Genomic DNA, 26,230 nt, shown 5'->3' on the forward strand with positions numbered 1-26,230 from the left:
ATAATATAGAAAAAGAAATTTAACGAAATTAAATATACATTCTTAAAAATTAGCAAGTCAACAAATAATAACGATGATAGTAACAAAAACAATGATGATAGTTAACATTTATATAGTGCTCACCATGTTGCAGGCTCTGTGCTAAGTGCTTTGTAAGCATTATCTTTTCAGGCATTCCCAACAACCCTGGGCAGGTGCTATTATTATCCCCATTTTAAAGATGAGGCAAACACAGGTTAAGTGAGTTGCCCGGCATCGCACAGCTAGGAAGTGTCTGAGGACAAATGTAAAATTAGGTCTTTCTGACTCTAGGCCCTGTGCTCTTTCTCCTGTGCCATCTAGCCGCCCCAAAATGAGCACACGAGGAATAATTGAAAAGTACTAGAGAAATAGATAAATATGAAGCCCAAAAGACTTTGAGAGCTGTTAATCAAAATGAAAGGCTGATTCTTGGAACCTACTAAGAAATGTGAGTTACAAAAAATGAGCTAGTTGACTTTTATAGACAACCAGAAAGGAATGGAAAGTAAAATGAACAAAATTTTAAATGAACAGGATGAACTCAGAACAAGCCTAGATGAATCAAAAGAATTATCAGAAATATATGCATAATACTCTTTTAGAAACTTCATTGCTAAACATATGCCCTAAGCAAGTCATTGATAAGAAATTTCCCATATACACCAAAATATTTAGAGCAGTACTTTTTATAGTAGCAAAGAACCAGAGGCAAAGTAGATGCCTATTTGATTGGGGAATGGCTAAACAAATTGTGATACGTGAAGAAATCATGAATATGATGAATAATGAGATCTTCATGAGCTGATGCAGAGTAAAAGAAGGAGACACAAGAAAACAATATACAATGACTACAACTATGCAAATGGAAAGTATAACCACAATAAACAATTAAAAGTGATTGTTGCAAAAAAAAAAAAATGCAAAGAACAAGAATAGGGTCCGAAAAGAAATATAAGGATAATACCTTCACCCCACACCTTTTCATAGGTGGGAGGTACACAACTGTGGAACAGTGTATGTATCTTCAGACTTTTTCTATGTCTTGATAATTTATTTTCTCTTCCTCTTTTTCTTTTAAAGGTATTTTTTTAAAGTGGGATAGTTCTCTAGTTGGGGAAAGAGGGAGAGTTACTAAGAGAAATTTTCATGATATGAGAACTATATCATTAAAATTTATTTTTAAAAAAGAAATTCTGACATAGTAATCTTTTTTAATGTGATAAAATGATATCAAAAACTTGCATTATATTCAGTGGGAAAATGCCAGATGCTTTCACAGTAAAAAGAGGAACTATTATTTAGTAGAGTTGTAGACAAGACAATAATAGCAATAAGACAAGGGAAAGAATGTAAAAGTATAAAGATAAGCAATGATGAGACAAAACTTTCCCTATTTATTGATGATATGATTATTTTTTTTTAATGTTTCTTAGATAATCAGCAATGAAACTAATTAAGATGATAGCTTCAGTAAAGTTGTAAACTGCAAAATACACCCAAAGAAATAGCATCATTTTCATATATTAATAACAAAATCAAGGAGATAAATATAGAAGTAGAAGTTCAATTCACAATAACAACAAAATGCATAAACTATTTGGGGGTCAATGTACCAAAGAAAACTCAATACCTGTCAGATAGATACAGTTATAAAACATTCCTTAGAGAAATAAAGACCAACTTAAGTCACTCAATGAATAATCATTGCTCATTGTTACGACTTCCCAATATTATAAAATGAACAATACTATCAAAATTATTTTACAGGTGAATGATATACTAGTCAGCCAACCAGCTAGACAAAATAATATCTAAATTAATCTGGAGAAACAAAAGGTCTAGAATGTCAAGGGAAATAATGGGGAGGAAGGCAAAAACATAGGGGGAAAGCATTTCCAGATCTCAAACTATATTATGAAGCAGCAATCATGAGAATCTTCGAATTTAGTATCTGTTAAAAATAGAAAATTAGATTAATGGAACATATTAGATAAAGAAGAAGCTAAAATAATTCAGCTCAATGTTCAGTAAACCCAAAACATGAATTGTCTTGGAAAGAACCTTTCTCTTTGATGAGAACTACTGGGAAAACAGAAAAATGGAAGAAATTAAGTTTAGATTAATATTTTACAAAAAATTCCATAATAAATTCAAGGTAGACACACAACCTCAAAATTAAAGATCAAATAGGTATGCAGCAAATTCTTTTTTTTCTTTTTTAAGGCCTGCTGAATTGAACCACTTCCCTTTTTTTTTTTTTGCACTTTTTGGAGGGCAATTGGGGTGACTTGCCCAAGGTCACACGGCTAGTTTTTATGTTAAGTGGCCCAAGGTCACATGGCTAGTTTTTATGTTAAGTGTCTGAGGCTAGACTTTAACTCAGGTCCTCCTGACTCCAGGGCTGGTGCTCTATTCACTGCACCACCTAGCTACCCCTGGAGCAAATTCTTTTTTTTTTTTTACCTGTGTAGGACTATGGGCAGCTGGAATGGGCAGGACACATCCAGAGTCCTGTGGGAGGCCAGTGCGGGGTGGGGGCCAGAGGCAGATGGTTAATGGTATACTTAGAATAGTCCGAGCGCCAGCAGGACCCCTTAGCAGGTGCTGGTGGATCCTAAATGGGCAGAGGTCCCCCCATGCCCATCCTACCTCCCAGACTAGGGAGACTTCTTTAATGCCCTAAGACCCAAGAGGGTGGAGGTTGGGTGGAGCTGTAAAGCTGGGAGGCGTCAGCTGCTTAGACACCAGCCAGGATTGGGGGGGCCGGGGTCCCATGATGCTGAAGGGGCTGGGAAGAGGGTGGCCAGTCATTCGAAGCTTCTGGCTCAGGAGTGTTCTCTTCACTTATTCTTCTGGGGGTGAATCATGCCTGCCTTGGTTGCTTCCTGGGTCAGATGGGTTGCTGGGTCTAGGGCTCGTCCACTCAGGTCAATCACCAGGCTGTCCGTGGAAGCCTGGTGCCTCAGTAAGATGGGGCATATCAGGCGATGGTACAGGATATGGGAGCCATTGCAGGCCACTGGAAGCATGCACCATAGCAAGAAGGCACACTTTCCTGCATAGTAGAAGGGGAACCAGAAAAGGAAGATGTCAGAGAAAAACTCAGCCAGGCCAAATATGCCATATGCCACCCAGTAGGTTAACCAGATGGTGTCATCATCTTTGTTGGGACTTTCAGTGGCCTTGATGGAGGTATATGCTGGGTAGATGAATCTGATGAGATTGCAGAGTAGGGAGGCACCATAGCCAAAGATGAGATAGAGCGCCACAAAAGCAATGGAACCAGGTAGTACTTTTTGATACCAGAGACCTCCTCCAGCTTCCCCAGGACATTGGTGACAATGTTTTTCTGCTCCAGAAACCTCTGGAAGCGCTGCCTCAAGCTACCCATGGCTCCTGGGACCAAGAGGGGAGGAGAGGTGACGGAGGATGACTGGACCCGGGTCCAAGGGGCGACCTCCAGGGCTCCCCCACTGTTCTGCAGCGGTGCTGGTGGCGTCTCTCTCTCTCCAGGCTCCCAGGACCTCCAGTCCTCAGGTCCCTTGGTCCCTCCCCTTCCTTCCCTCCCACCTCGTGGTCCTGCAACTGCTCCCTGGAGCAAATTCTTAACCAGACAACAGATAAGGCAACCACAAAAGATAAAGTTGATAATTTTGATAACACAAAAATAGAAACTTATTTGCATGAACCATATTAATATAAGTAGGATAAGAAAAGAAGGAGTCAACTAGGAAAAAGTTTCTAATGTCTCTGACAAGGACTGATATCCCAGTTGATATAGGCAATTAATAAATATACAACCAAAAATTACTGCAATGGTAAAAAGAAATAAATAATTCTCAAAAGAAGAATGGAAAACTTTTAACAACCACATGTTCTACAACACCAATAAGAGAAATTCAAAACATCTTTGAAACTTCATATCTCACCCAATAAATTGGCAAAGACTTAAAGAAAAGGAAAACGAAAGTGGGAAATGTAGGTGGTATAAGAATAAAAGTAATAAAAATTATTTTTAAAATAGTCTGTAATGAAGACCTTTTTTGCTTAGAAGAATATTCCATTTTCATTAATTTATTTGAACGAGAAAACTTTGATTAGTATTTAGAAAAGTAAACTCAGTCGTGGTTGAATTTTAAAATAAATCACATCAAATAGTATAACATTGCACATCCTGCAGGTGATTCTGATTGCTCTCTGAAAAAACATAACATTAATATTTAGGAAAATCTTCAGATCACAACCAGTCTGTCAGATAATGAATATCGTATCCCTCCTTACCTGTATTATTACTAGGTTCTTCTATTCTGCATTAGAAGTTTGCCATTCCTGATCCTGCCTATGCTAAATATAGTCTCTAGGTTCTCTCCTTTTCTGTCCATCTCATCTCTGTCTTGTTCTACCCATTTGTGGACTGGAAGTATTATCTGTGTTATACATGACTGTGATAGGAATTTTATTCTTGGACTTTCTTGTGACAGGTAAATATTGCAAGAATTATATTCTTTCCAACTATAGTAAAACTGAGGCATTTTAAAAAACCTACTTATGTCATGTTTTTTTTATTAATCAATAAATGTTTATGATGCTTAAAAGAAAATGACAAAGCTTTTAAAACACTTGATCAGATTACATGGAAATTATTAAACAAATAATTTGAACATTGAATAGGACTAGGTTTCTGAAAAATCATAAGTAGATTGTAATGACATATGCATGGGAAACTTTACAAGGTACTACATAAAAGCAAAACCATACATATATTCAATTATTATGTATAACTTTATTTTTTAAATTGTGTTGACTCCTTTTTTTTTCTTTTAGCCGGCCCTCCATATACTTTTTATTTTGGCATCAAATTCTATGCTGAAGATCCCTGTGAACTTAAAGAAGAAATAACCAGGTATAACGTTGACATTATTTTTCAGCGGTTACGCGTGTGGAATCCAATCTGTGCTTCTCTTAGTTGGTTTCTTGTAGAGAGCTTGACGTTACTGCCCAGGGGCATGGGAAGGCTAGATAGTGCTACCATGGAGGATGACAAGAAATTGACTTTCCCATGGGAACCATTACTGCCTTTTGGCAAAACAGTAAAAAAAAATGCTATCCAACTTTCAGTACTTATTCCCAGAATGAATTCTAGTCATACCTTGGTCACTATGCCCCACTACCTACATATTATTAATCTTGTCTATTTTGTACCACCCTTGTTTGCCAGTTCAGGGCAAACTAGATATTGTAGTATTTACATGTAACACGTATGACACTATGCTACTATTTTTATTAGGTTTCTCTCTTTTTTTAATTTCACTGATTAAATTTTTGAGTGTTGTACTCCTAAGTCCATTTTTACCATAAGCTTCGTAGTTTTTCTTCCAAGATTTTGCATAGATGGTGATTTTTAGGAATGACTATGTTGTGCTATAGCAGACCAGGTGGTAGTTTGTCCATTGCTTGCTTCAACAATTTTCAACAGGCATCATTAAGCACTTACTTTGTGCCAGACACTGTGCTAGGCATTCAGAATACAAAAACAAGTCAAAGAAAAGACAGTCTCTGCCCTCAAGTAGCTTACATTACAATTAGGGAAGATAATACATAACAGGAAGCTGAAAGAGAGAAGGTAAGAATTGGACTTGGGCCAATATGTTGAATTCTGGTGTTTGGTTGGGCTTATTTGTTACGAAGGAAGGCTTCTATTTGGGGAACAAGGAAGGGTGAATTAGTAGTTAGAGTTCAACATACAAAATAAAAGCACCAATAAAGCATTTTAAAAGTACACAGTATAAAACAAAAAGCAGTTCAAAAAGAAACAGAAAATGGTCAGAGACTTGGTAAAGAAGATCCTGATGGTTAAGAGGAGAGGCTGGAAATGAATGAAGCCATGACTGGCCTGGACGCTTTCCTTTAAATGATGGTTCTGGGAGAAAACAACTAAGCAGAAGAAGGAATGCTAGGAGTGGAGTGAACTTCCAGGGTGAGGAGGTAAGGGGAGGAGAGAATTTATGTGGTGAGAAGACTGCTGTGGCATAGTGAGAGAAAGTCTGGCAAATCAGGAGTAGAACCTGGAGGGTCTTGGTGAGTGCTACAAAGACATTCAATTCAGGTGTCATCTTCTCCATGACGATTTTGCTATTTACCCCAATAGAAGTGATACTCTCCTTCCCAATTTCGTTTCTCTTTTTGGTCTTCTATTTATTTACCACATTTAAAAAGTTATTTTTGTTTTATAATTTAAACTTTCTTTTTATTATAAACTTAACAATTACCAACAAATGTGAACATTTTAGTATATGAAGAACAAAAAAGAGAATTTTAAATGGATTCATAAATGTTTCTATACATGTTAGAGTAGGGATCAGTCTTTCCCCTCTTAAAGTAAATTATAAGATGCCCTGGTATCTTGACCAGATGAGAATAAGTCTCAGTCAGTAAGTCAATAAATCAATCAATCTTTAGACTAAGTAAAAGAAAAGCCTTGAAAGGCATTGGATATACTGGAATGGGGATGTGTTGGGATGACTGAAGTCTGTCCTGATTGGATGAAGGACTTGGTTTCTCTAAAACCTAGGAAATTGAAGTGAGTGGCAAATTAAGATTGGTTGTTGTCCTTCATTCTTGAAGAAGACCAAAATAACATCACTATGTTAGGGTCAATTAAAAAGCGTCTGACTGTGACCGAACAGATCAAGAAGAGATTGAGATGTTCTACCACGGGTTGGGCACAAATTGTTTATGAAAACATTTGGGATGTGTTCCCTAAATTTGCATATCTCACATTTCTTTTGACCTGCTTCAATTCTGTTTTGCTCATAGAACAGAGCACCTTCTCTGATGAGGGCATGCCATACTGGGTGGTCCTGTGCCAGTGTCTCCCATATTACAAATCAATTCCAAAGTTTTTAAGAGACACCTGGAGAGTGGTCCTGTATCACTTCTTCTGACCACCATGTGAGCACTTGCCCTATATAAATTCTCCATAAAATAATCTTTTAGGCAAGCTTACATTTGGCTTTTAAACCACATGGCCAGTCCATCCACTCTCTACAGCAGAGTTTGAATGATTGGCAGTTTAGTTCAAGAGAAGACCTCGGTGTCTGGTATCTTATCCTGCCAGGTGATCTTCAGAATCTTCCTGAGACAATTCAGATGGAAGTGATTCAGTTTCCTGGGATGGTGCTGGTACACTATACAGGTTTTCACAGGCATACAACCATGAGGTCAGCACAACAGCTCTGTAGACCTTCAGTTTGGTAGTCAGTCTACTATCTGTTTTTGGAAGTGAGTGACAAGTTAAGAGAGAGCATTCATGACTTCCTTCTGACTTCCTGGAAGCCTGCTGAAGTTAGTCCTTCTCAATCCAAAGCATCCAAGGAGAAAGGAAGGCTCCCTTTGTCTGGTTAGTTTCCATTCAAATACATATTTAATTCCAGCTCTGCAGCCAACCAAGTGAACAGAAAACAGTCCTAATCAAAAGCTCACGTAGGGGATTGCATCAGACAGAATATTTGATGCTTGTTGTTCAGGACTAGACTTTCATTGTCCAGGTCTCTCCTTTCATACATTTTTGGTGTTTTTAAAGTATGTGTTACATTTAATATGGTTGTAACAAAATTGCTCATTTCCTATCTCTTTCTAAACTGCTTTCATTTTATACTATGTACTTTTTAAAATGTTTTTTCAGTGCTTCTCTTTTTTAATCTCTAGCACTATCTCCTGATTCATCCTTCCCTGTTGCCCAAATAGAAGTCTTCCTTCTATTTCTAATAAGCACAGTCAAGTACCATAATTCAATATATTGTCCATCTCTAAAAATATGCATTTGCTTCCTCACCTCTAGTCTATCACTTTTCTGCCAAGAAGTGAGTAGTATGATTCATTATCAGTCTTCTGAAGTTATGAAGTTATCAATTTATTATCATAGTTTTGTCTCAAAGTTGTTTTCTTTTAGATTATTGGAATTATTTCGTAAACTAACCAGTCTCCTGGTTCTGCTTATTTCACACCGCATCATCAATTTATCCAAGTCTTCCTAGGTTCCCTTGAATTTGTTAAAGTTGTCATTTCTTATGGCACGGTAGTATTCTATTACATTCATGCCCAACAATTTGTTCAGTCATTCCCCCAATTGTTGGGGAATTTGTTTGCAAATTTGTTTGGTTTGCAATTCTTTGCTAGGACAGAAAGTGATACTATAAATATTTTTGTACATATTGGAGTCCTCTTCTGTGTTGACTTTGGCTTATATGCCTACTAGTGCTATCACGACATAATATGCATAATTTAGTGATTTGGGCCTACAGTCCCAAGCTGCTTTTTAAAATGGTTCTACAAATTCAGAGTGCATTCACAGTCCAAGAAAAGTGCATTAGTGTCCTTGTCCTCTCATGCCTTCTCGAAAAATGGTCATTTTCCTTTTTCATCCTTTTGCCAGTCTGGTGGGTATGAGACATAACCTTTGGGTGGTGTGAATTTGTGTAATTCTTAATGTTAGTGATCTGGGGGGGGAAGTTTCACATGGTTGTTGATAGTTATATTTTTTCATTTGAAAATTGGATGTTTATACTATAGTCGCTTAAGGAATTAAGGAATTTATACATGTTTCATTCTCTTATTAGATCATATGCTTTTTGAAAGCAGGAACTGTGTCATTTTTCACCTTTTTCTCTCTAGTATCCAGGACTGTACTTAGGAAGTTTTGAAAAATATTATTTGAATTAAGTTTGTTGCACTGGATAGAACATAACCTAGAGAATTGCACTGATTGTACTTTTTACAGTGGACTCTTCCCCACCTTCGCCATCTCCCTGTAAAAATTCTGTTCTGAAGACAAAAACAAAAGGCAGTGTTTCTATACCTTTTTTCACCCTCTCCCTAGATTTAGGGGCTCAAAAGTTAATAACACCAAAAAGAATATTTGTTTTAGAACCATGTCTTCACACATACCAATACAATACTACATTCAATAATCACCCTCGAAACTTTGTATTCTGTTATTCTGCTGTCTTGATTAAGCCCATCATTTTGACTTTATTGATTCCAAAGAGTTTTTAGTGGTATTAAAGATAGACTTGAACTTTTCCAATAAATATGTGCATAGATAAATACATATTTTATAGGGGAGGAAGTGTGGTGAGTATTTTTAATACAAAGCTTTTAGATTAAGCTTCATCTTTTCATTACTTTGTTGAAAAAGACAAGACTAGGGGTGTCTAGATGGCGCAGTGAATAGAGCACCAGCCCGAGAGTCAGGAGTCTCTGAGTTCAAATTCAGCCTCAGACACTTAACACAGAAACTAGCCATGTGACCTTGGGCAAGTCACTTAACCCCAATTGCCCTCCAAAAAGAAAAGAAAAAGACAAAACTAGGGGCAGTTAGGTGGTGCAGTGAATAGAGCACCAGCCCTGGAGTCAGGAGGACCTGAGTTCAAATTTGGCCTCAGACACTTGACACAATTACTAGCCATGTGACTTTGGGCAAGTCACTTAACCCCAATTATCCTCAAAAAAAATTAAAGAAAAATACAAAACTATCAAAAAATTACCATTGTTAAGACAACAATACAATCAGATGGATTCAGAACCATTCGGATGGCCATATAGCACTAGAAGGACTAGAATTTAAGACTACCGTGAAGGATTAATCTGCATCAATTCATACAGTGTATTCTCTCTTTTTTTTTTATCCATAAGACAAAGAAAATAGAGATAAAATGAAAAATTTTATTTCATAGTGTTAAAGAGTAATTATTAATGATGTAGGGTCAACATGGGCAACTAGGTGGCTCACTGGATAGAGTGACAGTCCTGGAGTCAACAAGACTCATCTTTCTGAAGTTCATATCTGTTCTCAGACACTTACTAGCTGTGTGACCCTGGGCAAGTCACTTCATACTGTTTTCCTCAGTTTCCTTATCTGTAAAATGAGCTGGAGAAGGAAATGGCAAACCACTCCAGTATCTTTGCCAAGAAAACCCTAAATGGGGTCATGAAGAGTCGGACCTTTTATGTATAAGTTGAACTAGATGATCACTAAAGTCCCTTCCCCCTCTTAATTTCTATGATTCTGTGATCTCTGATGTATAAAACTTTGTTGCTACATATTTTTGCTTTGATTTGGCCTCTTCTTTCTTCACTACTAAGAGGCTGGCAAGGCGGGGTGGCTAGGTGGCCCAGTGAATAGAGCACCGGTCCTGGAGTCAGGAGGACCTGAGTTCAAATCCAGCCTCAGACACTTAACACAAAAACTAGCCATGTGACCTTGGGCAAGTCACTTAACCCCAATTGCCTTCCAAAAAGCAAAACAAAAAAAACGAAAAACAAAAAATAAGAGACTGGCAAAATTCAGCCTTGAATCTGTTAAATTCAGTAAATAGTTTGGGTCTAGAAAACAACAAGCCAACATATCCCGCTCTTCAGTGTTGTCTGCGTAGCCACTTCCTATTCTCCCTTTATTATGGTCTTGTGACCTCTGATATGGACACGTCTGAGGGCCTGGAGAAGGGCTCAGAAGATGTTTTTAACTGACCCACAGTTATTATCACCCGACACTTTCCTATTCTTCTCTGTGCCCAAGACCTCAGAATCTTCAACACAGGGGAACACAAATAGAGAGAAGGTTGTCTGGGGACTTGGCATCTTTGAAGTTATTCTTTGCCACACAGAGGGCTCAACTAAGTAAACTGAGTAAATACAATAGTTTGGGTTCTTCATTTTATCTATGACCTACAGATAGTCTCATTTAGGGTTTCTTCATGCAACATCTGCTAACTAGCTCCATAATGTAGTTGTTCCGATGTCTTTAATCTGGTAACAAAATCTCCCATCTAAGAGCTTGCTTTTGCTTTCTTCCCTCTTAAAAGGAGTGTAAATGACCCTATTTGTTGGTGTTTGTCTTATAAAAGGAATAGAGTATTATTTCTCTCTCTTATTAAGAATAATTTCTGTAACATAGGTATTAATTGCACTTTAAATGTTTGATATAATTCATTTATCACCCCATCTGGCCCAGGTCTGTTTTCTTTGACAACTCATTTATGACTTGCTTAATTTTTTTTTCTGAGTTTGAATTAAGATGTTATTTATTTTTTTGTTTTGCTAATTCAGGGTTTTTTTTGGTAGATAGTAATCAATTTCCTTTGAATTCTATATCTCACAGACATAATTGTGTATAGTGGTTTCCAGTAATTCTTTACTATTTCCTCTCTAGTTGTTAAAGGAGATTATCTTTTAAGTGTAATAGTCAATAATAATTATACCTGACATTTATATAGTACCTTCAACTTTGCAAAACATTTTAAGTACATTGTCTTATTTGATCATTACAGTAACCCTCTGAGTTAGTTGCTATAATTATTAGAATCTCTATTTTGCAAACGAGGAACCTGAGATTGTGGTTTATCCCACAGCCACATAGCTAGAGACCGTCAGTAGTGGGATTCAAAATCAGCTCTTCATGACTTCAAATTTAAGTATGCTCTACACTGTACCAAAACCAGCATCTGCTTCATTGGACCTTTACAAATAGTGACAGTACAGTAAGTAGGCTTATGTAGCAGTGGGGTTATTTCTGGAGCTAGTATTCACTATAGTATGAATAGATTCATCTTTTTTTTGAGGGGGGAGGGCAAGGCAATTGGGGTTAAGTGACTTGCCCAAGGTCACACAGCTAGTTAAGAGTCAAGTATCTGAGATCAGATTTGAACTCCTCCTGACTTCAGGGCCACTGCTCTATTCACTGTACCACCTAGCTGTCCCCTGAATAGGTTACTCTTGCCAAAATAATTACCCTAATAGTCAAGATGTGACATTTTTTTCACTTGCTTCTGAAGTTTGTGTACCATTTGTCTCAGTTCTTTTGTAGTGGTTAGGGCAGTAAGGATGGTTTCTATTGTGTTCTGGGAAAACTATTATACCAGGGGCTCTCAAAGTATGCCCTTGTGAAATCAACTCAGACCCACCAACAAGGTCTGAGAACTCAACACAAATCATCAACATAGAAATTAACACAGACCCACAAACAAGGTCCAAGAGGTCAGCACAGATCATCAGTAAAGTCTCAGGACCTCCAAAACCCTCCTCTAGGACTTCTGTAAACATACAACCAGAAAATCCTCTTTCAGGGCTTCCAGTGAGGTCCCAGGGCTTCTGTACAAAGTATCGCAAACAAACATCAACACAGACAGAGCAGTCAAAGAGTGCTGGGATACTACAAGTTTTCTCCTTCTTGACTCTGCCACCACAAGAGTCCTCTTCTCAGTTCTGCTGTCTCTAGCCTGGGCCTCTCCTTATATATGGTCATTAGCTCCTCCCCTGTCTGTTGCAGGAGTTCATGAGTTCTAGATTCACAAGTTCTTGGGTTCACAAGTTGTGGGGCTCACATGTTCTGTTTCTTAATAGATTTGATACAAGGCTCAAAAGAAACTTGACCTGAAACAAGGTGTGAACTACTTCTGTGCTTGCCATTACAGAGTGATAGACCTATCCCAGACAGAGTTTAGCAGAGATATGCCTTGTTGGTGTCCTGTGGAGTGTACCTGTGTTAGAGGTACTCTTACCTATACTACTGAGGTTAATAGGCAAAGCTTCAGACAGGTTCTGGATAATCTGAAGGTTTATTGGTGAAGATCTTACCAATATAGACTTGCCGGTACCAAAATTCTGAATCCCAGTGACAAAGAAGGTGTCAAACATCACCATAGCACACAAGACACCTAAGTGCAGGAGAAACCAATGGGTGACTCCACTGGTCTCCTTCCCAAGGGTTGACACACAGAGAAATGCCCATATGAGAGGAGGCCTTCAGGGAACCCCAAGAATTCAGAGCTTTATTTTGACCCAAGTTACTTTCTACAAACAACCAAATCTGTTGTTTAATCTAAGACAGCAGACAGTTGCATTCTTCTCCTTAAACCTTAAAACTACATGAAATCATAACATGTTCATAAACTTGCGTTTTTCCTTTAATCCCTTCTTAAAATTTTCTATTAATAATGTGTCCTTTCAGTTCAGTATGATTCTTTAAAAAAGGGGCCAGAACTATAATTTCATTGATATAGTAAACTTGTAGATGAGAAGATTACTTCATCAACACTGGCTGATAACTTTTTCTGTGGTATAATGCACTCACCAGACAGTAGTGGGAGTGTTTCTCATTTCCTCTATGTTCCTAATGTTGGCACAGGCTCTGGGGGGACCAGGATGGCTATGTTCTGGAGAACTGAGATCTCTAGCTCCCTCTCTCCTACCTTTCCAAGGTCTCCTTTTAATTGTCTCCTCACCAAATTATTCAGCCACGGTCAGATAATCAGTGTCTTTGCCACTGAAGGAGAGACCCTGGCATGCCTGTTGTTAGCATCAACCTTAAGCAGCTGGTCATAGTCATCAGTGTCTCAACTCAGTGATATTAGGTCTCTAGATCGTCTCCTCTCCCAGTCTTCTGAATAGAAATTCAGCTGGGCAAATATGTTAATTGTACCTGCCTGGGAAGTTGTGTTTTTAATTGAATTCCTTCTTACTAACAATGAGAACCGGGATAAGGACTGGGTATGTGATTTCATTGACATAGGTAACACACATATGTGGAAATTCCTATCAAAGTATATCTTCACTATCTCTGCAATTTATGAGGGAGCTAAGTGATTTGCCTAGGGTCACATAGCTAGAAAATGTCAAAAGTAGGATTTAATCCTAGGTCTTCCTGACTCTGGACAGCTTTCTATGCACTATGTCTTACAATTATTCTTAGATGTCAGAATTAATTTATATATGTGAATAAAATCTTTTTCTATGCTCTTGTCCAATTTGGAGACTGAGGTGTTTATTTTTAAAGTTTTATTGATGTTTTTACATTTCAAACATTTACAGATTACTCCCATTCCTTGTAACAAAGTAAAACAGATAAGTAACCCTAATACCTAATTGTACCAGCAAAGCTATATTCACAGTGCTCGTGTAGTTGTGAATCACAAAATGTAACATTTTATCCTTTCCACATGGCGGACAGAACCAAAGCATTTATTCAAATACCAGAAAACCAAGTCCCAAAACCAGAAAGTCAAGGTCATTATAGTAACCACGAAGTTGGTGCACATAGTCAATGCAGCGAGCACCCACATTCCCAAGCCTTCAAAACAAAACAGGCAAAATCCCTCAAGCAAGGATCCTCCTCTCACTCCCTCCCTCAAGCAAGGATCCTCATCTCTCACTCACAGTAGCTCCTCAGTCTCCATGCTGCTTGATCCCAGAAGTTCTCAGCTGAGTTTTCAGTTCTCAGTTCTCTTCTCTCTCTCCAGCAGTAGCTGCTCAGCCTACACACTGCTGTTTGCTCCCAACAGCTCTGGCCAACTCTCAAAAGTTTCTGGCTCTCTAGCTTGAGCCCCTCCCTATACATGGTATTAGCTCCTCCCTATTCTGCCCCTTCCTGTTACATCAGCAAGTTCATCCCACTGTGGGATTCACAAGTTCTGGATCTTAATACTTGACACAATCGTGAACTTGAAACAAGGTACTAAGTACCTGTTTGCTTGCCAATACAAGGGGTGTGGAAGTTCTTCAAATCCCATTACCACTACACTAATCTGAAAGTACATGTGGCATTCCACATTTGTAACATCTTGTAGAGCCAGTGCAATATTTACAGCACTGACCGTGACTATATATAGTCCCATGTAGTGCTCTATTGCAAAATATAACAATCTCTCCAAATAGAGGACAGAACTGAAGCATTTATTTACACCAGAAAACTGAATCCCAAAACCAGTAAGCTGATTCCATCACAGTAGTAATGAAGTTAACAAGCCATAACAACACAGAGAGCCATGCCATCCTTTGGAACTAAAATTGAGTCTGTGCAATTTGATTCTTCTTGTTGATATACTTGCATGTAAGACATGGTTAAATCTCTGCTTTACCACTATACCTTGGTCCCAACTAGTGTGAATAATGAATCCCCTGAAGAGGTCACATTATTTGAATTCAAACTTCATATTTCTATTGGACTGAGGAAAATGACCATTTTTGAATAATTATAACTTCAAAAAGCACAAATCTGAATACATCTGACCAATTCACAGGGTTCATTATTCATGCTAATCAGGTCCTAACTGTGCACCAATATACCGGGGGAAAGTAATTTTATGTAAGTAAAGCTTGTTTAATATTACCATGACTATGAATGTCTGAAGCCATAAGTATATACATCCTTGTTAATTTTCTCTTTTATTTCTCTTTTTTTTTAGATATCAATTTTTTTTACAGGTGAAACAAGATGTGCTACAAGGGCGACTACCCTGCCCAATCAACATTGCTGCTCAGCTGGGAGCGTATGTTCTCCAGTGTAGGTGCCCACTAGTGTTATGATACATCTTTTCCTGTTTCATGGAAATGAAGTAGTACTTTAGAGTTGTCTTATTTTTTTTATTTCATGATACTTTTATTAATTTCTTTATCTAATTCCTTTAGTTTTCAAGTTCTGAGGAAAATTTTAGTTTCATTTCTAGAACTTTTCTTAGTACTGCTTGAGCATGTTTTTTTCCCACTGCTTTCTTTCCCACTACTCATGATACCACTGGCATTTTATAAACCTCATCTGAGACCGTTTATATAAAAGTGATGCTGCTAATTGAAAATTAGCATTATTAGTTCATTAGAGTTAGAGTTTTAGTGTTAATCTAAATTATTTTTGCTGAAACATAAGAACTAAATTTCTTCTAAAATAGAATAATGCTTTATTAGGCTTCATTCACATAAACATTTCAAAACACCTACTATGTGCCTGGTACTGTGCTAGGTATTAGAGATACAAATTAAAAACAAAACAATCTATATCCTCAGGGACTTTATTCTTTTGGGGGAGAAACAACATGTACATAGAAAAGTAAATGTTATATCCCTATCTGTCTAGTATATATGTAAAAGTATACTACATATACACTTATACACATACATGTATTTGATACACAGTACTTTCAAGATCATGACATTAGCCACTAGAAGAACCAGAATAGATTTGCTATATAAGGGAGGTGGCATGTGAACTAGTTTTAAGGAAGTTAGGAAAGCTAAGATGCTGAGGTAAGGAGGGAGATTGTTTCAAGCGTAGGGGACAACTTGGGCAAATACACTAAGAAAAGAAGTAGAATATTTTGTGCTGGGAACAAAAGTAAGAGAGTTTAGTTGTAATGTAAAAGGTGGAAGAGTGGATAGAAAGTTGTGCCTGGAGTCAGGAATATCTGAGTTGAAATCAAGTCCCAGACACTTACAGTCTATGTGACCATGAGCAAGTCACTTACCTTTTTGTCTCATTTTCTTTTTTTTTTTTTTGCCTTTTTTTAGGGCAATTGGGGTTAAGTGACTTGCCCAAGGTCACATGGCTGGTTCTTGTGTTAAGTGTCTGAGGTCGGATTTGAACTCAGGTCCTCCTGACTCCAGGGCCAGTGCTCTATTCACTGTGCCACCTAGCCACCCCTGGTCTCATTTTCTTTATCTGTAAAATGGGAATATTACAGCTTCTGCTTCCCAGGGTGCTTGTGAATATTAAATGAAATAATGATTATCAAGCGCTTAGTACAGTGTTTGATACATAGTATTACAGAAATGTTAGTTATTGTTATTTTTCGTACATAAAGAGCATGAAGGAGCAGGAGCCAGATTGTGGAAGACTGAAAGCCAAAAAAAGGGAGTTTATATTGTTGAGAATGAGAAGTTCTCTGAAAGTGAATCATCTAAATGAAACTAAACACTTTAAACATTGAAATTTTATCATTTGAATTGTTTTAACCGTTTTGGATAAACATTTTTCTAAGGTATTTTATATATCTTCCTGCTTCCTTAAATCACATATACTAAACATGTTTAGCCATTAATGGTTTGGAGTTATAATCACAAATGTTTTTTAACGTTTCTGTGTGTCTAATATTTCTTCTTTTTCCTCTTTGTAGCTAGCTCTTTTCCTCACTGTTTCCTCTAGTCATTATTGTCTGCTGCCTTCTATCCCATTATTACCTCTAATTTCTGCCCTAGCTTTTTGGCTTTTTTTTTTTTTTTGATTGCCTGCTGCTACTACCCTTTCCCCATTCTTTCTGCTTTCTGTTTTCCTTTCTTGATTTTCTCCTTCTCTTTAGGCTTCTCCTCTGCTTTATATTTGCTTAAATAAAGATAGGCTTTTATAATTGACCCTAATCAATAACCGGCTTCTTTTCCTTGTAATTGGTGAGCTGACTGGTCATATTTCATTGTAATCTTCAGGCCTTTGGCTATTTTCTTCCTTGTGTGTTTTTCATGTGTTTGCAGAGAATCTGGAAAATGATTTTACTGTATACTTTAAATTATGCATTAATTCTGATTGGCCTTTACCCAATTGATTTAAATAAATGAAGTTTTAATCTAGTGGGGGAAGCACAGCTATCAATTGAAATGTGTTAATAAATTAATTATAGAGGAGGGACTACATTTACTTATAAAATTCCTAAAAGAATATGTGTAAACATTAAGAGTTTTTTGAGGGGGGAAGGCAAGGCAATTGGGGTCAAGTGACTTGCCCAAGGTCACATAGCTAGCATCGAGAATTTGATAGAGAGAACTTTAGGTAAAATGTCTCAAAGATAGCTCTGTTTAATTTGATTAATAATGAAATTTTAGTTCATTTTCACTATGATCAAATACATCTGGACTCAACAACTACGTAAATCATTCAATCTGTCATGGATTATATTCATATTTACCTGTTTCTATAACTTGGGTTAATATTTGTGTTAACCTTAGTGTTATTTTGAAGGACAATGAACATAGTTTTATTTGTTATATTTCACAACATTTTCAAGTTTTCAGTGTGTATATGTAACTTACTCATCTAGAGTGAGAGTGGAGCAAGAATGAATTGAGATTGGAAAAGGAGAATAAAGTGAAAAATTACTATTAAATAGGAATCAGGAAGAATTCAGAATCAAAGGGTCATAAATTTAAAGCTGATAAGGCCCTCCAAGGCTATAGTACAATCTCCATCTTTTACAGATGAGGAAACTGAAGTTCAGGAAAGGCATTCTCAGGGTCATACCAGAAGTAAGGATCAGAGGTGAGATTATGCACTTGTAAACTCTGACTTCTGGAGTCAGTGCTAATTACACCACACCAAGAATTAAATGACTAAGGTTCCTATTATCAGTTTTCCTCTTTATTCATCTCCATGGAGTTGTAGGTTGCACTGTTTTTAATGTTAGACAATTGTCATTCAGGATGATATTAGTGAATCAAGGTCGTATATGTCCCACGTGATGATATTTACAGTCAGAATATACTGGGCAAGATTTTTAAAAGCTTTTTCCAATGTTATCTCTAAATTTCAGTTGATAACTGTCTCCAGGTCTGTTACTTGAAATTTCTTAGTCACTTTCATATGAATTTAAAAACATAATAAAGCATTTGAAAGAAATAGCTAAACAGCCTGACAAAGAACTTTTTTGTGTATGTTTTCAAATAGGGGGTGAAATAGAAAATGACCTTTTTTTCTTTATTTGTAGCTGAACTTGGAGATTATGACCCATATAAGCACACTCCAGGATATGTGTCTGAGTACCGATTTGTTCCAGATCAAAAGGAAGAACTTGAAGATGCTGTAGAACGAATACACAAAACTCTAATGTAAGAAATAATGTGCAAATCATACAAACAGCTGATAAAATAGGAAACCTCTGTGTGTGTGTGTGTGTGTGTTTGTACCAGTATCCTAATTTTAAACTCCTGAACTTCCTTTCTTTGGATTCCTTTTTGCTTCTTTTCTTGGTATAAATGTTTGCTATCCAATGTTTTATGATCTTCCACAAGTAAGTGTACTTTGTATTTAGGAAGTAGCAACAAAGCCAGAAATGAGACTATGATTTCCATGTTCTCTAAGGATATACATCACAAGAACAGGCACTTTGAGACTATCCAGGATCTCCATTGATAGAAATTCTTTTTTTTTTTTTATTTGTCAAATCTTTATTGGGTAAGTGGGGAAGGTTGGTAGGGTCCAGTTTAGTCTTTCTTGGCAGCAGCCTTCCTCATGGCAGCTAGGACATTGCTGAGCTCCTCTCTCTTCCTCTTGGCTCGGATGTGAGTTCCCACCCTTTTTTTGATGAACTTAAGGGCTCGCTTATCCTTGGAGACTTTTAACAATTCCATGGCCCGCCTTTCATAAGGGGCAAATCCACACACCTCCCGGATCATATCTCTCACAAACTTTGTGTGTTTGGTCAAGCGCCCACGGCGGCGGCAGTGTCGCGGCTTCGAAACGTTTTTCGTAACTTTGTGGCCTTTGTTGAGGCCCACGGCCATGGGGTACCGGATAGCCATGGCTGCGGCGCGTAGCCCCAATGCCATTGATAGAAATTCTGAGAAAAGACTTGCAGATTGAAGTTATAATTCAATTACACTTGTTTTAGTTAAATTCTCTCTACAGGTTAACACAAACTGCATTTACTAAAACATTCTTCTTAAGCACTCTTCCCTTCTAAATTTAACTTCACTCATATCAAAGTAAAAATAATTGTAGGATTAATTTGTTAACAAGATGTTTGCTTAAAGAATAAAATTCTTTATTTTTTTAATGAGAATTAAGAGCAAAGTATTAAACTGCAATCAGGAAAAGCCACTGCAATAACATGTACTAGATTCTTTCACCTTGATCACAATAAGTCCATAATTTTAGATTTTCTCTGGAGAAATGTTCAAAGAAAGTTTATTCATATATTTTGGAGGGAGAGAGTTAGTGCATTTGAAAATAATTCTTTTTTGTTGTTGCTTGTCAATATTCATTAGCATATAAATTTTCTATTCGCTGGCTATTAATTTTTACCACATAATAATGATAAAGAACAAATATAAGATATAACAATCTCATTTTCCTTTCTATATTAATACAGAAGATAAAATGATTCAATCTTGAGATTGCCATGTTGAAATTTAATGCTTCTTAAGCTTTCCAAATGTGACCATGTAGAAAACTACTATTTTTATGGAAGAAAAAATTTTATTATTCATACAAGTACCAAAAAATAAATCAGTATAGAGGAAACTAAAAATTAACTATTTATATTTTCTATAAGCATTTCATATCTGCCAGAGGTATACTTTGATTCTGTTGAGTCAAGGGGTGTGCTACAGAATCCACTAGAGTTGGGGGATATGAAGCCATGCAGTGCATTTTCCTTTTTGGGAAGGGTTCTTAACCTTCTTAACTCTATGACAATCTGGTGAATCCTATTGATGCCTTCTTAAAATAATATTTTCAAAAACATAAAATAAGGCATAAAGGAAATGAATTGTATTGAAACGGTTATCAAATTTTAAGTTCACAGATCTCAGGTAACACCCTTGCAGAGGAAACTGGTCGATATACTAAAAAGAACAGAAAAACCAAGTTTGGGGTTTTGGCTAATTAAAATATAGGTTGAGTTTTTGGTTTGTTTTTTATATTACCCATGATTTAATTGGTTTACAGAATGTCCAGTTAGAAAACTTCATCTAGCAAATACCAATACATACCTGCTCTATAACTGGTTTTAGAGGGTTGCTAGTGACACTGAAACCTTAGGTGATTTGCACAGGGTTACACTGCCATTTTTGTGTCAAGGATGGGACTCAAACCTAGGCTGTCCTGACTCCAAGGCTAGTTCTTCATGGGCTGTATTGCTCCAGTTCTTAAATAAGGGAACAAAATACATGAAGAATTTTGAGCTCATACATACATACATAGTTATAATCTTAGAATATTTAATACAGCAATATGATGAAATTACCCTTGGTCAGAAAAGGAAGATTTAATACTTTTTTTTGGATTATATATTATTGAGTTCTGTTTTCTCTGCTTCCAGTGAAAGATTTACATTAAACTAGAGATCAGAGTTCTACTCAGTTCTCTCATTATTGTTTTCTTAAGGAACAGAAACCCTCATCAGGATTGCATTAGAATAGTTTTTGGGGTTTTTTTTGTCATTTTATTCAGACTGTAACTTCATAGATGTTAGTACCATTCACTTCATCCTTTTGAAGGGCAGAAACTCTTGGTTTCATATCTATGACAGTGCACATAATAGGTATTGATTGAGTTCTTGTTGAAAGATTAGTGTTGGTTTGGTGTTAGAGATAAAATTAAGTAAAAAAAAAACTTTGGAATAAAACAAAATTATACAGTTTATTTCAAAGTACAATCCAGTCAAGTAAGGCAGTACTTACATTCTTGTTTCTCTAAGGGATAGGAAAGCTTCATTAGGATTCAAAGCTTCCTAGAAGTCAGTTTATAATGAATAATTTTTAATAAACTTCAAACTGATAATAGATAGCTAGACTTCCTGGGTCAAGTGAACTAGTATCTGTTAACTACCTATTATATACCAGATACCAAGCTAAGCACTCAGGACCCAAAGAAAGGTGAAAAACAGCCCCTGCTTTCTAATGAGAGCAGCTATAAGCAAACGAGATATAGAAAGGAAAAATTGAGGATGATTTCAGAGGAAAGGAGTTAAATGTTCCCTCACAATCCTAATGTCTTTAAGAGTCATAGAGTAAATGAGATAGTACTCAGCAGCAGTTTTAGTATATTTTAGAGATCTTAAGAAAAAGGAAGGAAAAAAGAATACACTAGGAAAAAGAGGAAGGGGATAGAAGTGGGATTCTCATGTAATCAATGCTTTCAAAAAGAAAGTTGTACAAACCTGGAAGAAAAGGTGAGAGGAACAGGCTACAGATAAATCTCACTTTAATCTGAATCCCCTTAAAGAAGAAAAAGCTATTGCTCAGATCTGATTGGCCCCAGCTTCCCCTGCTTATTTTAGGGCATAAAAGGTCCCGGTCACATGGAGTCTGACTCCTCCTGCTTCATAGATATCTGATGACCGTGCCATGCCAGTGACCGTGTCCTTCATATTCTGCCCTGATGAGCAAACACTTGTTCATGGAAAGCTGACAAAGTCAGAGAGGTGGGGGGGTAAGGAAGATGAGTGCCACTAGTATTTTTTTTTAAGCAATCGGGGTTAAGTAACTTGCTCAAGGTTACACGGCCAGGTGTTTCTGGGTGTGGTGCTGAGTGTCTGAGCCTGGATGTGATCCCAGGTCATCCCGACACTGGGACCACTAGTATTCTTGCTGCATATTTTTGCTGTGTTAGAGCAAAGTAAACTTCCTTTTTCCTAACTGTTCAAAAACTTGAAAAAAACTCATTTCATTCCAATATCAAACCTAAACTAAGAGAGAGCTTGTATTAGAACTCCCTTCAATAGACACAACAGTTCTCAAAGAAAAAAAAAACCTTAGTTATCAACTAAAAATCTAAATCATTAACAATGAGAAAAATGAAAGTGAGAACAACTCCAAGATTCAATCTCACAACTATTATATTGAAAAAGATGATGGAAAGGAAAATGACAGTTGCTGGCAGGGCTGCTGAAAGACAAGTATACTGCTACTCTCTTGGAAAGCTATGAATTGGTCCAGCCTTTCAGAAAAGCAATTTTGAACTAAGCTTTAAAAAGTCACTAAACTTTAAAAGTATGTGCCCTTTTTTTTTTTTTTAAGTAATCGGGGTTAAGTAACTTGCCAGTTATTTCTGGGTGTGGTGCTGAGTGTCTGAGCCCGCGATTCGATCTCCAGGTCATCCCGACACTGGAGCCGGTGCTCTTACTTGCTGAGCCACCTGGCTGCCCCAAGTATGTACCCTTTGCTAATGATATCACTACTGGATTGATATTCCAAAAAGATTTTAGGGAAAAGAAGGAAAATAATCCATATATGCAAAAATATTTATAGTAGCTCTTTTTCTTTGTAGCAAAGAACTGGAAGCAAGTAGAATGTTCATAATTGTGGAATTGCTAACCAAATTTTGGTATATGAATGTAATGGAATATTATTGTACTGTAATAAATTGTGACAATCACAGAAAACTGGTAAGATTTGTATAAACTAATGAAGTTTTAGGATGTGAGCAAAACCAGGGTAAAAACTTATATAGTAATAGCAACATGGTAAAGAAAAATAACTGGGGGCGGCCAGGTAGCACAGTGAGTAAGAGCACCGGCTCCAGTGTTGAGAACACCTGGAGATCGAATCCCGGGCTCAGACACTTAGCACCCACCCAGAAACACCTGGCCGTGTAACCTTGAGCAAGTTACTTAACCCCAATTGCTTAGGGGCGGCCAGGTGGCTCAGCGAGTAAGAGCACCGGCTCCAGTGTCGGGATGACCTGGATCAAATCCGGGCTCAGATACTCAGCACCACACCCAGAAATAATAACTGGCTGTGTAACCTTGAGCAAGTTACTTAACCCCAATTGCTTAAAAAAAAAATAACTGAAAGATTTAAAAATTCTATTCTATTGACCATAGCTCAAGAGAACTAATGATACAGCATAATCAAAGACATGAAAATTAATCATCTTTTCACATAAGAGAATTAGAACATTTTAGTTTCTTCAGCAGTGTAGTAACTGTCATTAATATAAATTTATTTCTTTGCGAAATATAGGGGTCTAGTACCTTCTGAGGCAGAAATAAAATACTTGGGAATTGCCAAATCTCTGGAAATGTATGGAGTTGACCTTCATCCTGTCTATGTAAGTGTTATTTACATTAAATATAATATCTTTTGTTATTGTTCAGTCCTGTCTGACTCTTCATGACCATACTTTGGGTTTTCTTGGCAGAAATACTGCAGTGGTTTGCCACTTCCTTCTCCAGCTTTTTTTACAGATGAGAAACTGCAGCAAATAAGGTTAAATGACTTGCCCCGGGTCCCACAGTTAATGTCTGAGGCCAGATTTGAACTTAGGAAGATGAGTTTTCCTGACTCTGGCCTGGTGCACTATCCACTATGCCATCTAGCTGCCCCCAACATCTTTTGAAAGCCACCAAATTTACATATCAAAACCTGTAATCAGACTATTTAGCACCTATTAGGTACTTTTATACCTCATTTTGTCACATGTATAGCAAAACTTTGGAAGGGAAGATGGATTAAATTCACCCATAGGAAAAAGAAATTAGTTTTGCATGAAAGTTTGTGATTATATTTCCATCAGAAGTAGACAGTTACCTGAACTTGAAGATACAGAATGGATAGTAATTCTCAGGATTTAGTCAAAAGTGTCCAGAAGATATAAAGTTGGCTATCATTGATTGTATTGAGGAGAAAATATGAAAGTATTTCAGAAAATTGATTATGTGTTCACATATAATTGATTAAGTGGTCACATTCACAAGGATTACTTCATAGGAAATAAAACACCAGGAAAAGCAGGTAATTGTTTAATTTTTTTTATATAAAGGTTCTGTAAATGTTACAGTGGTGGTAATTCTTTGAAGTATTGCATATAGAGATTTCTTAAAAACAATGATATGCATTTTTATGAAATTCAGGATCAGAGCACATATAATCAGCAAGAAATTGGCATAAAATTAATTTAATTTGAAGCACTTTTTTACTCCAGTGATTATTTATTCAAACGGGTCTCATTGATTTGGGAATTTCCTACAAAAGTATAGATCAATCCATCCATGCCTGCCCATTGCTCGAGACTGTTGTTTGTGTTCTCCCCAAATGTGCCAGTGACACATCAAGAGAGCTCCAATGGAACCATCTGGCATTTCTCACTTTGCCGTGTGACCAGCTTACCTTCTCTTTTTGTCATACGATACTTTGATATTTTTTTTAATCCCATTCTTTGAAATTTCTCTTGGGAAATTTGTTGTAGTTTGTCTTAGCCAGTTCACTGGCAGAGGGGGCAAAGCCTGGGCCCTTGAATCAGGAAGCTCTGAGTTCAAATCCTGCCTTAGACACTAACTCTGGGTAAGTCACTTAAACTCTCTCAGACTCAATTATCTCATCATTTTCAAAACAGAGATAAAAACTCCCAGGGTTGTTGGGAGGATCAGTTTTTGATAATGTATGTAAAGAGCTTTGCAAACTTTATATATGTGTGTGTGTGTATGTATGTATGTATGTATACACTACTATATAAATGGTAGCTGTTGTTCATATCTGCCACAAGTCTTTCCATTACCTTCTGTGTGATCCTCATGTTTAGTTCTTCAGTGAGTAGTATATAATTTCTTGCTGCCCTATAGTAATACCAACTAAATATTGGTATTGAAAATATGAGCCTTTGCTGTTATGGGGAGTTTGAGGTTAATAAAAGTGCTTTCCAATTTTCCAAAATCAGTACAGCCACCTCTCCTCTTCCTTTTCAATTCTAAGTCCATATCATTACATGTCTGTATTTTTTGTGCAGATGTAAATACTGTTGGACAAGTCTATAGGTCTTTATCTACAGTTCTATGTTCAGAATATGGTAAAAATCTGCGCAAGACAACCTACCCATGAGAAATTAATATTGCTCCAATATTTAAGTCTATTTTCATTTCTTTGAAGAATTTTTTAAAATTTGATTTATATGTTCCTTAGGTGAATATTGAAGATACACTATCAAATTCTTTGTAACTTCTATAGTTAATTTGGATGAACTCTCTCCTTTTTAACTTTTTTTCTGTTAGGTTTTGTTTTCTAAATAAAGGGCTGCTGTTGATTTGTATGGTTTTATCTTTATATCTTGAAAATTTGGTGGTAATTTCACTTAATTTTTACTTGACTCTAAGATTTTCATCATCTTATTGTAACTAAAATGATAATTTTTATTTTCTTTGCCTATATTTATTCCCTCAATTTCTTTTTGTCTTATTCCTTCAGCTAACATTTTTAGCACTGGGTTAAATGATAAATGGGGAAAATGGACTTCTTGGCTTTAAGCTTGAACTTACCTGGGAAAGCCTCTAACTTTTCTCCATTACATATAATGTTTGCTCTTAGATTGAGATAAATACTATTTACTATATACTAAGGAAAGATTCATTTATTCCTATTCTTTCTGGAGTTTCTGATATGAAAAGTAATGGTTTCGTCAAAAGTATTTTCTTCATTTATTGATATAAAAGTGGTTTTTATTATATTAACATGGTTTATTATGTTTATAGATTTCTTTTTGTTGAACTAATCCTGCATTCCTAGTATAAACTCATCCTATTCATAATATCTTTCTAATACAATGTTGCAGCCTATTTGCTAACATTTTATTCAAAAAAATTTTTTTGCAGTAATTCTTTAGGGAATATAGAACATAGTCCTCTTTCTCTTCTTTGTTTCTTCCTAGATAGACATCAGTAGGATATTTGTATCATAGAAATAA

General features: G+C 36.6%; 2 protein-coding genes, 1 long non-coding RNA gene and 1 pseudogene across 4 annotated transcripts in view; 1 reads left to right on the forward strand and 3 right to left on the reverse strand.

The window, feature by feature from the left end:
- LOC138161034 (uncharacterized) overlaps positions 1-15,252 on the reverse strand; it is a 72,802-nt gene extending 57,550 nt beyond the window's left edge. For both annotated transcript variants that reach the window (XR_011168251.1, XR_011168250.1), the window contains exon 1: positions 14,233-15,252. This is a non-coding gene — a long non-coding RNA (uncharacterized lncRNA). The remainder of the gene's footprint in view (positions 1-14,232) is intronic.
- EPB41L4A (erythrocyte membrane protein band 4.1 like 4A) overlaps positions 1-26,230 on the forward strand; it is a 205,325-nt gene that overhangs the window by 90,949 nt on the left and 88,146 nt on the right. The window contains exons 4-7 of the mRNA XM_069087776.1: positions 4,846-4,924; positions 15,261-15,358; positions 18,540-18,660; positions 23,518-23,605. Coding sequence (XP_068943877.1) covers positions 4,846-4,924; positions 15,261-15,358; positions 18,540-18,660; positions 23,518-23,605 — 386 coding nt within the window. The remainder of the gene's footprint in view (positions 1-4,845; positions 4,925-15,260; positions 15,359-18,539; positions 18,661-23,517; positions 23,606-26,230) is intronic.
- On the reverse strand, positions 2,335-4,390 carry LOC138161031 (receptor expression-enhancing protein 6 pseudogene; annotated as a pseudogene).
- LOC138161032 (large ribosomal subunit protein eL36-like) lies at positions 18,971-19,398 on the reverse strand. Its single transcript, XM_069087777.1, has one exon. It carries the CDS (start codon positions 19,378-19,380, stop codon positions 19,036-19,038), a length of 345 nt encoding a protein of 114 aa, XP_068943878.1. The 5' UTR covers positions 19,381-19,398; the 3' UTR covers positions 18,971-19,035.

The sequence above is a fragment of the Petaurus breviceps genome, unplaced genomic scaffold (assembly GCF_028583685.1).
Source record: "Petaurus breviceps papuanus isolate PSGF00001 unplaced genomic scaffold, PetGlider_PUasm1.0 183, whole genome shotgun sequence".
Classification (NCBI taxonomy): domain Eukaryota; kingdom Metazoa; phylum Chordata; class Mammalia; order Diprotodontia; family Petauridae; genus Petaurus; species Petaurus breviceps.